This window comes from Podarcis bocagei (assembly GCF_964188305.1).
Source record: "Podarcis bocagei genome assembly, chromosome: 9".
NCBI lineage: Eukaryota > Metazoa > Chordata > Lepidosauria > Squamata > Lacertidae > Podarcis > Podarcis bocagei.
Window position 1 is genome coordinate 3,958,092 of NC_138134.1, and position 13,789 is coordinate 3,971,880.

The window sequence follows — 13,789 nt, forward strand, 5'->3', positions numbered from 1 at the left end:
TCATTGCTGGAAGCCAATTCCTCTTCTTGATACAGTTGTCCTACCGGAAGTTGTGAAATGTATGGAGTTTGGGCAAAATCACACTTTCTATTCTCAATGTCTGTTGGTCCATAGGATTGTGCTTATTCAGACGACACTCAGTAAAAACCAATGTACTCTTTTTGGAAAAATGCTACTTCTGTATGGACTTCAAAGGAATTCATAAGAAACCACGTATCACTGATTAAAGTCTGTGATAATACAAAGTCAAATATTGCTGATGGGAACTCGGCCAGCTCAAAGCTTTCTTACCATGTTCACATGCTTCTAAACATTCATACAGTTTTAGCGTACAACTATCTTTGACATGGAAAATGCATTCTCCCCCCCAAAGCTTGCTTCTTCCTTAAGTTATTTTTCTGAGAATTTAGACTGCAAGTACCTTCAGCACAGGGATTCATCTACTTTTGCTTTCCACTGAAAATCACCATGCACAGGGTTATTATTAACTAAGCCTCAAATTTAGGTCTAGAGAGAGTTAAGATGCAGATCAAGTAAAGAGCAAGCTAGTATTAAGAAGCGCAAGAGACCACATCTCTTGAAATTACGTCTCCCGTCCCCAGAGTATTGAATCTAAAATTAACTATATCCTGGGTATTGTGTGCTCTGTGATTCTATACAACTGCAAAATGTGTGAACCATGTTCTCTTTTGAAAGTTGGCCTTTCCATAAATGCAAACTTCTAGCCATTGTGGTTGGGAATATGAGACTTAAAAGGTATATTGGCAGCACTGGCTTACAAGCCAAGGGGAGCAAGCAACAACTCTAACTTGTAGGAGGTGGAGCTTGGGTGCCCTGGCCCTCCCCCATGACCAGCTGCTTAATTTGCATAATTTATAGCGCTCACAGAATCCATTTTTAATGCTGAGTGTGCCCAGCACAGCTATAGCTATATTCACAACATCTGAGGCCGAACAGCTGAGAGTATTGCACTCCTGGGGAAATAGATGGGGCAAGGAGAAGAATTCCTGATACTATATGCAAAAACACTTTGCAGGGTTTAAAACTCATATTCATGGCGGAAAATGGAAAACTGCTGTAGCTTTTGAAAAGTGACCTCAGTTTTAGAACAAACAAGTTCTATCTGGAAACAAGTGCATAACCATTTCAAGGCGCAAACATTTATGTGTTACTTTAGAGCAGTGGTGGCCAAACTTGGCCCTCCAGCTGTTTTGGGACTACAACTCCTTTCATCCTTGATCACTGGTCCTGTTAGCTAGGGATGATGCCAGTTGTAGTCCCAAAACAGCTGGAGGGCCAAGTTGGGCCATGCCTGCTTTATAGAGTGTTCAAAGGACTTAAAATACATTCTCTTCTTGAAATCCTTATACTGTATCAATCTTGTAAGACAGTTATGTCTCACTATCCCAATATTGCAGATTGCAGGTGGGTGCTGTGGCCTGCCTACAACTATCTGGTGAGTTTGTGGCAGACTCACAATTCAAACCAGAGACTTCCAGATTCATGCCTCAGTCTCATAGTACCCTCTTAAGAGAGGTACATTCAATGATAATAATTAAGCAATGTTGTAGACCACAAGCCAATACTGAGGTAGGTACACTTCAGCCCTCTGAAATCTATGACCCAAAATGGCATAGGATTTCCACCACAGATTATAAATGGACCCCATGTGGAGTAAAATTGGTAACAGCAAGATTGCACTATGCAGACACGGATACTAGTAGAATACCATACCTCCAGATGCAATGTAGAAGCCGCTGGGAGCATACTTGGCAACAACAACTTGATGAGCATGTTCAGTGTAGATGTCAGCAATCGCTGGATTCTATAAGAGAGTTATATTTTCAAGTAAGTATTCAAGGAAGCTTCCCATCTGCTGCTCCTAGTCCCTCTCAACTGATAGAGAAGTCAGAAAAATTATCTGCTACTACCATGTTGAGAGAAGGGTTGAAACACGATGGACTTCAGCAGAAGCCCAGAGGTCGGTCCAAAAAAACAACCGGCAAGCATCCATTTTCAGCTCTGGGAACTCCCTTCCAATCAGAAGCCAGATTACTGGAACACAGCCCCATGGAGAGCTGCCATGTCACCAACACCTCACGATTAATGGTACTAGGGGATGCGTCAAGATCTAGCAAGATTATCAGGACAATGTTTTTCCGACTTTGAGTTTCTTGGTCAAGGCTACAGTCTCAGTGCCACACAGAGATTAAATGTTGGACTCACAGATCTGAGAGTGCAGTACCAATGCCGGTGCTTCTGAATGACTAACCACTCTCCTGCTAAATTAAACAGGATTGCAAATTGGTTAAGCCAATGTCACAGTGTTGACACCCCTTCTGCCTTCCTACAAGGAAGCATAAGCCTTGTGCAAGAAACACTTCCTACATGCAGTGACAAATTGTGACTGCTCTCTCTGGCCCCTCGCTACACCAGACGGCACAATGGCCTTTGTCCAAACTCTGCAGCATGCCTGGGCTCCAAATATGGAATTAGTACGCTGAAGAAATGGAGAACAGGGAACATGCACAATAGGAGCTCAAATAGAGGAAGGAAGGTTCCAATATTGCCACCTGTGTCACAGAAAATTTGACTGACTAGCCAGTGATATGGGGTGGAAATTTTCCAGAGGATTTCCCACTGTTGTGCTTTTCCGAAGAACATTTTCCAGTTTCAGAAGTGCGTGGCTTCGTCATACTTCCCTTTTCAAAGTCTTCGAGAAAACCCACATCACTGAAGCCAAACAACAGTCACAATCTCACCAATGAGAGCTGCCAACTGTGTATTGTGGTTCAGCAATCTATGACTGAAGTTCGAACACCCAAGTCTTCCAAAGCAGCCCAGATTTATCAAACCATTCACAATTGAGAGGATTCTGTTTGACAAGGTCTCCCATCCACCAAGCCTCCTCAGAAATTGTTTTTAAACACAGGTGGCTAACCTGTGGACCTCTAGATGCTGTGTGGATGCAGAGCCCAACAGGCCCAGCCAGATTGGCCAATGATCAGGGATGATGAGAGTTGAAATCCAACATCATTTGGAAGGCCAAAGGTATTTTAAACCTCTGATTTAAAAATTGAGGCAGGCATTGTTTTTATTGTTTTTTTGAAGTCTCAACTACAGAAGAGAGAAAAGCAAGGAAACTACTGACCCGCTGTGCTGAAATTAAACATAGTCCCGCCACAGCAAAGAGCAATTTCCCAATTTATAAAAATTATGATATTTCACAGATGTATTGTAAGTAGCCATTACAAAGGAAGGAAGCAATTACAAGCACAGTCCCAATACCACTGTCTGGACTGCAGGCAGCATCTGGCTGCTTTCTGCAGACGTAAAGCAAGCCCACTGCCCAGAATATGAGGCTGGAGTCGGCCAAAAATATTTGGCACCTGAGATGGACCCCAAAAAGGCGGAAGGAAAGAAGGGGTGAGGAACAGGGGGAGGGGGGAGAAATATTGACATTAGGATCTGCTACCCTGGTCGATCCTGCTGCCTGAGGCAGTTGCCTCACCTTGCCTCACGGGTGGGCCAGCCCAGTATGAGGCACATATGAATCTTCAACAGGTGCAAAGTACAGAATCATGAAATTGTAGAGTTGGAAGGGACCCCCAGGGTCATAGAATCATAGAATCATAGAATCATAGAGTTGGAAGAGACCACAAGGGCCATCGAGTCCAACCCCCTGCCAAGCAGGAAACACCATCAGAGCACTCCTGACATATGGTTGTCAAGCCTCTGCTTAAAGACCTCCAAAGTAGGAGACTCCACCACACTCCTTGGCAGCAAATTCCACTGTCGAACAGCTCTTACTGTCAGGAAGTTCTTCCTAATGTTTAGGTGGAATCTTCTTTCTTGTAGTTTGGATCCATTGCTCCGTGTCCGCTTCTCTGGAGCAGCAGAAAACAACCTTTCTCCCTCCTCTATGTGACATCCTTTTATATATTTGAACATGGCTATCATATCACCCCTTAACCTCCTCTTCTCCAGGCTAAACATGCCCAGCTCCCTTAGCCGTTCCTCATAAGGCATCGTTTCCAGGCCTTTGACCATTTTGGTTGCCCTCCTCTGGACACGTTCCAGTTTGTCAGTGTCCTTCTTGAATTGTGGTGCCCAGAACTGGACACAGTACTCCAGGTGTGGTCTGACCAGAGCAGAATACAGTGGCACTATTACTTCCCTTGATCTAGATGCTATACTCCTATTGATGCAGCCCAGAATTGCATTGGCTTTTTTAGCTGCCGCGTCACACTGTTGGCTCATGTCAAGTTTGTGGTCAACCAAGACTCCTAGATCCTTTTCACATGTACTGTTCTCAAGCCAGGTGTCACCCATCTTGTATTTGTGCCTCTCATTTTTTTTGCCCAAGTGCAATACTTTACATTTCTCCCTGTTAAAATTCATCTTGTTTGTTTTGGCCCAGTTCTCTAATCTGTCAAGGTCGTTTTGAAGTGTGATCCTGTCCTCTGGGGTGTTAGCCACCCCTCCCAGTTTGGTGTCATCTGCAAATTTGATCAGGATGCCCTTGAGTCCATCATCCAAGTCGTTGATAAAGATGTTAAATAAGACCGGGCCCAAGACAGAACCCTGTGGCACCCCACTAGTCACTCTTCTCCAGGATGAAGAGGAACCATTGATGAGCACCCTTTGGGTTCGGTCAGTCAGCCAGTTACAAATCCACTGAGTGGTAGCAGAGTCAAGACCGCATTTTACCAGCTTCTTTACAAGAATATCATGGGGCACCTTGTCAAATGCCTTACTGAAATCAAGGTAGGCTATATCCACTGAGTTCCCTTCATCTACCAGGCTTGTAATTCTGTCAAAAAATGAGATCAGGTTAGTCTGACATGACTTATTTTTCAGAAATCCATGCTGACTATTGGTGATCACAGCATTCCTTTCTAGGTGCTCACAGACTGTTTGCTTAATGATCTGCTCCAGAATCTTCCCTGCTATTGATGTCAGACTGACTGGGCGGTAATTATTTGGGTCCTCTCTTTTCCCCTTTTTGAAAATAGGGACAACATTTGCCCTCCTCCAGTCTGCCGGGACTTCGCCTGTTCTCCAGGATTTCTCGAAGATGACTGCCAGTGGTTCTGAGATCACATCTGCCAGTTCTTTTAATACTCTTGGATGCAGTTCATCTGGCCCTGGAGACTTGAATACATCTAAACTAGCCAAATATTCTTGTACTGTCTCCTTAGTTATTCTGGGCTGTGTTTCCTTTGCTGAATCATTTGCTCCAAATTCTTCAGGTCGGGCATTGTTTTCTTTATCGGAGAAGACTGAGGCAAAGAAGGCATTGAGGAGTTCAGCCCTTTCTGTGTCCCCTGTTTGCATTTCACCATCTTCTCCTCTGAGTGACCCCACTGTTTCTTTGTTCTTCCTTTTGCTACGAACATACCCATAAAAGCCTTTTTTGTTGCTTTTAACCTCTCTAGCAAGCCTGAGTTCATTCTGTGCTTTAGCTTTTCTGACTTTGTGTCTACACGTGCTGGCTATTTGTTTGAATTCCTCTTTGGTGGTTTCCCCCCTTTTCCATTTTTTGTACACATCCTTTTTTAATCTTAATTCAGTTAAAAGTTCTTTAGATAGCCACCCTGGCTTCTTTAGGCACCTTCCATGTTTCCGTCTCATTGGTATTGCCTGACGTTGTGCTTTTACTATCTCCCTCTTAACAAACTCCCAGCCATCATGAACTCCCTTTCCTTTTAGTATTCCTGTCCATGGGATCTCACCCAGCACTTCCCTAAGTTTTATGAAGTCGGCTTTCTTAAAGTCAAGAAATTGAGTGCTAGTATGCTTGGCTGCTCCTTTCCGCTGTATAGTAAACTTCAGAAGAGCATGATCACTCGCGCCTAATGATCCTTCCACTTCTACCCAACTAACCAGGTCATCAACATTGGTTAGGACCAGATCTAAAATGGCTGTTCCTCTTGTTGCTTCTCCCACTTTCTGGACAATGAAGTTGTCTGCAAGGCCAGTGAGGAATCTGTTTGACCTTATGCTCTTGGCTGAGTTTGACGCCCAACAAATATCCGGGTAATTGAAGTCCCCCATTACTACTATCTCCCTTCCTTTTGCATGCTTGGCCATCTGTTCCAGGAAGGCATCATCTATGTCCTCCGTTTGGCTTGGGGATCTATAGTAAACTCCCACAATGAGGTCTCTGTTATTCTTCTCTCCCTTAATTTTGACCCAAATGCACTCACTTTGGCTTTGAGGTTCTAAATCTTGGATCTCTTCACAGGTATACACATCCCTGACATATAACGCCACTCCTCCTCCTTTCTTGTCTGGTCTGTTTCTCTGAAATAGATTGTATCCCCCCATTATTACATTCCAATCGTGGGACTTATCCCACCAGGTTTCAGTGATGCCTATTATGTCATATTTAGTTTGCTGTACCAAGAGCTCAAGCTCATCTTGTTTATTTCCCATGCTTTGCGCATTAGTGTACAGACATTGAAGTCCATTAATCATTCCCCCGTGTCTCTTATTTAAGGATTTTTTCCTCCCACCACTAGGTCTGCGTGCTGTTTGCTCCATTTGGTCTATGACATTTGGATGATCATCTTCATTAATTGATAGACTCCTACCTTCAGGAGCACTGTCTCCCTCCCCCACATTAGTCAGTTTAAAGCCCTCCTGATGAGGTTTCTGAGATTTTTGGCAAAAACATTCCTCCCAACCGTTGTGAGGTGCAGCCCATCACTTGCCAGAAGTCCATCTTCAAGAAACTGCAGTCCGTGATCTAAGAATCCAAACCGTTCCTGTTTACACCATTTGCGAAGCCAGCTGTTCACTTCCACTATTTTCCCCTCTCTCCCTGGGCCACGTCGTTCAACTGGGAGGACAGACGAGATGACAATTTGTGCATTTAGTTGCTTCAATTTCCTGCCGAGAGCCTCGTAGTCTCTTTTGATCTTCTGGAGGCTATTGCTTGCAGTGTCATTGGTTCCCACATGAACCAAGAGGAAGGGGTATTTGTCAGTGGGTTTTATGATTCCTTGCAGTCGTTCAGTTACATCTTGGATCTTAGCCCCGGGGAGACAGCACACTTCCCGAGACATCTTGTCAGGCCCACAGATCACTGCTTCTGTTCCCCTCAGTAGGGAATCCCCTATCACCACTACACGCCTCCTCTTGGGTTTGGTCGGGGTTCTTCCGTGAGCTGTCCGTTCCAAGGTCGCCTGCACATTCCCTGAGGACTGACTTTGCTGCTCGTCTTCATATACCTGATCGACTGTAATGAGGGAGAGATCCTCAAATGGAGTCTGCTCTTCGTCTTCCATGCTAGGGGAGAGGACCTCAAAGCGATTGTGTATTTCTAAACAATCAGAGTGAACCCTGGGCCTCCTACTTCTTTGAGTCACGTTTCTCCATATATCTGGCTCCTGTGTTGATGAACTAGCCTCCTTCTCAGGGGAGTCCCCTGTCTCCTCCTTGGTGGGGACGGTGTGCTCTGTTGCTTCCAAGAAGAGCTCCAGCTCTCTAATTCTTTGGAGCGTAGCTACACGTTCCTCCAGTTGCTGGACTTTGTCTTTTAAAAGGGCAATCAACATGCAATTGCTGCAGGTGAAGCTGCCTGCAACCTTTGGCAAGATGGCAAACATTGCGCAGGAATCGCAGGCGACTGCAGCTGTTCCCTCCCCTTCCATCTTGAGATCGTGTTGTTGGGGGTGGCTACAGAGGTCCTCCATCATAAAAAGCTTGAAGACAGGACAAATAACTTCGCCCACAAAAAAAAACCTAGGTCTCCCCCAACAAACGTTTGAGACTAGCTCCCCTAAATCTAAAAGATGGATATAACTGCGCGCGCCTTCTTCAACTGCTGCCCTACAAACTCCTTCTTCAACTGCTGCCCTACAAACTCTGATAAGCTCCTCCCACAGCTAATCCCCTGCCTCAACAGAAACCCTGCCCCCTCTGACCTTTACACAGGGAAAACAGCTAATCAGCCACAAGAAACACACACACACAAGAAAACCCTTTTTGCTCCTTCGAGGTCATCATCCAACCCCCGAAATGCAGGAGTTGGAACTGCTAAAACTGCTTTATAAAAATATATATTCTAATCAAATTTATTAATAATGCCTAGCATTGTAAGAACTGACAGAACTACAGGCAGAAAAGCAGTCTCAGCAGGAATCACATCTCTAAAGCACAGTTGTCACCAACATCTTCATGTTCCTTTTGTTTTTAATATGAGGAAATGGAGTCAGAATTCCAATGAATCAGCAGCACAGAGCTGAGTATCTCTCAAGGTTCACGTATGGAAATTTAACGCAATCTGCCCAGTCCACACACACAGCTTGCTAGCTATATAACAAAGATACCCAAGTTCTATTGCTATAATATATACCACTATCAATTTCAAATAATGATGCTTTACATCTCTGTATGGAACAATTATCTTCTTTTATTTATTAGACTTACTGGTATATACCACCCTTTAGTTCTCAGTTCTTAGTTCTTAGTTCTTAGTTCTCAGTTTAGTGAGCAGTTAAGTTGACAGTCAGAGGAAGAGAAGGATTTGCTGAGGCAAGAGGGGACAAATCTGTGGTTTGATGACGCACAGTGACAAGTCTACTGTCATTATCAAATCAAATGAATGCATTGGATTTGGGCACCAGATCACACCAAGCCAAAGCTCAGGCTGCCAAAATATTAAAACATTTCTGGATGCAACTCCATGCAATATCAGACAAGCCCCATGACTTGATACAGTACTTTTCAAATGGGTCTTGATCAGTGCTATTGTCGTAGAAAAAGAGGTGCCAGAACTCACCATGAACTTGTTCTCTGATAACGGCAATGGCGCCCACCTGAGAGGTGCTGGAACTGAGTTTCAGCGAGTTCTGGCTGAAAAAAGCCCTGGTCTTGATGACCCACTTCTCTGCTGCAGCCTTCAGTGGTTAATTATACATTGAGCTGTAGAAATGATGTTGTGATCTGGGTTTTGTTTTGTTTAAACTTATGCTAGGTTATTGTGTTATTTCTGTGCTGACTGTAATATTCCACATGACATGAATGCTTTATTTGTTTTAAATTATATTTGTCTGCATTTTGTAAACCACTTTGGGAAGATCTTCATAAAAGCTGGTTGTAAATCAACAAAATAAATAGTTCACCCACAGGAAGCGTTAATGTCCCAAGGAGAAAGGGGCAGGCAGCCTCGGGGGAAAAGTGGAGAGGAGCCTAAGAAAGAACATGGGGACATGGTTAAGGGAAACAAGTCACGGTCATGGCTACAACTTGCCAAGTTGGCTTGTTTCTCTACAGCAGTGGTGGCTACTTCAGATGCTGTTGGACTTCCAACTCACATTGAACCCAGACAGCATGGCTGACTCGGATGGAGGAATTGAGGGGAAGCTCATCAATGTAGCAGAGGAAACCAAACAGGGAGGGGTAGCTAATGCCACATATTCTTCGCAGAAACTTACAGCTAGGCCTATCGCTCAACATCCCAAAAAACAAAGTGCTGCACCAACAAGCACAAAACCCCTCTGCAGCCCCACAAATCAAACTCAATGGTGTATCGTTGGAAACTGTTGATCACTTCTCCTACCTGGGCAGTTATCTTTCCACAAGGGCCATCACTGATGCCGAAATCCAGCACTGCCTGAGCTCTGCAAGAGTGCAGATCGTTTGAGGACTGGGACATTCACAGGGAAACCAAAATGCTTGTTTACCTTTGTAAACTATGGTACTACCAACCTTACTATTTTGCTTGTGAAGCACAGACTACTTATAAATGCCATCTCCAACTCCTCGAAAGATTCCATTAACGGTGTCTCCAAATTTTTTTACATATCACTTGGGAAGACGGTCAAATGTCAGTGTACTGGAAGAAGCAAAGATCACCAGTGTCGAAGCAATGATTCTTCAGTATCAACATCAACTTGTTTGGATGCCTGATTATCGTCTTCCAAAGCAACTACTCTATTCTGAACTTAAAAATGGAAAGCGTTAATGCTGGTGTTGACACAAAAGAGGTTTAAAGACTCTCTCAAGGCAAATCTAAAAAAATGTAGTATAAACACCAATAACTGGGAAACCCTAGACTGTGAGTGCTCCAGTTGAAGTCTTTATAAAAGGTGTCATGGACTTTGAAGACAATCGAACTCAGGACAAAAGGGAGAAACTGGTTAAGAGGAGGGCATGTTTGGCAAACCTCACCAACATCAACTCCCACCTGGAAACCAATGTTCCCACTGTGGAAGGACTTGTGGATCCAGAACTGGCCTCCACAGTCACCTACGGACACACCGCTAAGATCGTGTTCATGGAAGACACTCTTACTTGGCTACGAGTGGCCGCCAAAGAAGAAGCCACGGAAGACAGAATCGTGACTCAAGATGAACTTATCAGATGGAGAACTGGGCCCAAACTAACAAAATGAATTTCAACAGGGACATTTAGGCAGGAAGAACTACCTGCACAAAAGCAGGCTTGTTTTTTCCTGCTCTGGAGGGTAGGACTTGAACCAATGGCTTCAAGTTAAAAGAAATGAGATTCTGACTAAACATCAGGAAAGACTTTCTAACAGTAAGAGCTGTCCGGCAGTGCAATGGACTCCCTTGGGAGGTGCTGGACTCTCCATCCCTGGAGGTTTTTAAGCAGAAGTTGGATGGCCATCTGTCATGGATGCTTTAGTTGGGATTCCTGTATTACAGGGGGCTGGGCTAGATGACCCTGGGGGCTCTTCCAATGCTTACAATCCTACAATTCTAAACTAACCACAATTTGTCTGGATTCAGAAGTAAAGAAACTCTGAAATGCAGCCTGGGCGGGGAGAGGAGCTCGGCATCTGACTGCTGCCTCTGCTATTGGATGCATGCACTTCTAACCTTGGTTAGTCATCATCTACTCAGACCTAGTTCAGATGCAGATGTAAAGCAGAGAAGAAATCCTGCACCCAACGCTCCCCTTCACACTTGAGGGGAGGATGCTTAAAGCTTCCAGATAAGTGTTTTTTTTTGTGGGGAAAGGGCAGCAGTTTACCTTTCAAACAAACCAGGCTCAAACCATGGTTTTAGAATCTGGCTTACTTATAGACTCAAAGAACCGTAGAGTTGAATTAATGGTTAGAACAATAGATTAATGTGCAGCTGTAGCTTTTTCTGAAGTCACAGTGGAGGTTTTCGCTGTCCTCTTCTCACATGCGGTACAAAAACTCCTAAATCCAACACAAGTCATTTTTGAGCACCTTAACCACTGCTCAGGTGATGATCTGAACCAGGCTCCCCCTCTCTGCCACAGACTTCGTCGAACGACTTCTTCTCCCCCCACTCCCCTTTGCCTCTGACCACCTCTCCTTAGAAGCGGGAAGGGGAGCCAATGGATTCAAAACATTCATGAGATCTCCACATCTTAAAACCATCTACCCGTGAGCTTTCATAAGAAACACCAACTGACCATGAAGGACTACAAACAAATACCCTAGCAAAATTGCCACCTATCCTATCCTACCATAGCTGCCGTTTTCAGAAGGAGAAAAAGAAAATATTACTGATTAGGTCAAGACTTCTAAGAAGTGAAATATCTCCTTTGTTGTTTAAGTCAACACCTTATTTGAAGGCTAGTATTAAGGCTACAATAATGTCCTCTTTCTGTTGAGCAAGAGGCAGCACACAAGCACATGCAAGAGAATCCCACTTTAAAAGTCACCGAAACCAGTTAAGATACCAGGAACTCTCTGAAAGCAATAGTTAGGATTCTTATGAAAAGAAAAAAAGATTAGCTGAATCCTAGAACACACATCCTGCTACGGAGTCCTCCAATTCGCAGTCTATTCTTTTGGAAGACTGAAACCAGAGACACCTGCAATAGCCAGCAACTGGCTCTGTAACTTAGTGCAGGCAGAGGAGGCCACAGAAGTAAAATATTCATGCAACTGGGAAATCCAGTGTTACAGTTGCCCTTATGGAGCTTTCTAGTTCCCCTTTATAACTTTAATGGGGTGCACAGAAACATCTGAATTGCTGATTATGGAAGAGACGAAAGCATAAGGAGCTTGATGGTTATCAAGCTGAAAACTTGCTTATGATAGTTTATAATCTGCCACTTTCTGTTAGTTGAATGACTCAACATTCTAAGATTCCCTGAATGTTTTTCTTCTGGGGTCCCCAAACCTGTGCCCTTTGACATGCTCAGGAGGTGCCAGTCTGTGGACCCTGGCTAGGAGCAATGGGTCACAGCATACAAGCCAGTGAGCTCCTCAGGGTGAAGGAGCATCCTTTCCTTGAAGACCCCAAGACTTGCATTACGAAGTAACCTAGGTATGCGAGAGGAACCCAATCACTTGAGCATACCACAAATACACTCAGCCTGCAAAATTTAAAAGGGTTTCATTGGGAAGAAGTCAAAGAGACCAGAGGGAAAAGCCAGACGGGCGTGTCAAGAAGAATAAACCAACATTACAAATCCAGCTAAACTATGAGTAGGAAAGGCTTGTAGCTTCTGTTGGCAGCCATAAGTGAAAGACAAAGGGGAAGAAACACATTCTATAGTTAGTCTTCTGCGCCCAGGTGGCTTTGAGAAACAGCGTCCGCAGCAAAGCCAATGGGTTTCATTGCACTAGGCTTCTGGGACAAGTTGCCAACACACAGTAAAGCCCTTTGAGCACATTCTGGGAAGTTGAGAGATGAGCAATGAGGAAACTATTCAGCTTCTCTTCTAGACCAAATCCAGCAAGAGGTTTGCTCAGCCTATCGATTCAAGTGGGAGGGAGGGCCTGACAGTAAGTCAGAAGGAAGGAAGGTATGGGAGAATAGAGAGGACGCACCTTAAAACACGGCATTGTTGCACGCAAGGAGAATTTTATGGATTTGTTGGCTTAAGAAGAGATACTGGCTTAGCAGTCAACTGTAGGCAGAATGCCTCTTCTTCCACATTCTGTCTCAGATAGCTACCATAGGTTAAGTAACGAATAAGTTCTTTACTAAAAGAACAAAAGTCCACAGCGCTCCTGGCTGGAAGTTGTTTGGAAAAGTCCCACCAAAAGAAAACCTACAGAAAGACTCTAAAATAATTTAGTAGAAGTCAGCTTCCTCAGCGAGGAAAGAAGGGAGAAAGAGCCTCGCCTTCCCCAGCCTCAATCAAGTCCAGCTGAGCAAGTAGCCTCTCCCAGCTGGGAAGGGAGAAGAAGAGTTCAGGGATTTAAAAAAAAAACGTTTTATAAGTTATGTGTCTTTGTTTCTCAATTTGATCCTTTTATGTGGTTTTGTATGTATTGTGGTATTTTATGCATTTTGACTTGCACTTATTTTTATTGATCACAGTTCAGTAATTATTGTAATTGTTGAGAGTGAATTTGTTTAATTATTATTTGCTGTGATGAGGGTTAATTTTATTGTGTACTATTATATTCTAATAGATTGTTGAATATCACTTTATTTGATGTAAGTCATTCTATTTTATTATGACTTTTTGTATTGGATCACATTATTATAAGGTGTGTGTTCTTTGTTGCATATTTTGTTGCTGTAAATCGCCTTGTGTATAGCAACGTAGAAAGGCTGTATACAAAATAAAAGTGAAATGTAATGAATAACACAACTCTTATTCCTGCATGATCCTCATCTGTGTCACTAGCGGCCATCCTAGCTGTGCCAGGAGACCCACCTGTTGCAAAGTATAACAGAGATAAAATTCCCCATGTTCTGGAGAGGGTCTGGTCCATGAATCCTCAGGCATGTAACCTCAATTATGTCACAACCAGGCCCTCCTGCTCCTATTTATGCACAATACAAACATCTGTTGTCCAAGTTATATGTCTGGCCACTCA

At 43.8% G+C, this 13,789-nt stretch overlaps 1 protein-coding gene across 1 annotated transcript in view; it reads right to left on the minus strand.

The window, feature by feature from the left end:
• The window catches only part of WDR1 (WD repeat domain 1), a 369,582-nt gene that overhangs the window by 16,230 nt on the left and 339,563 nt on the right, over positions 1 to 13,789 (minus strand). Inside the window, exon 4 of the mRNA XM_081207736.1 lies at positions 1,735 to 1,825. Coding sequence (XP_081063862.1) covers positions 1,735 to 1,825 — 91 coding nt within the window. The remainder of the gene's footprint in view (positions 1 to 1,734; positions 1,826 to 13,789) is intronic.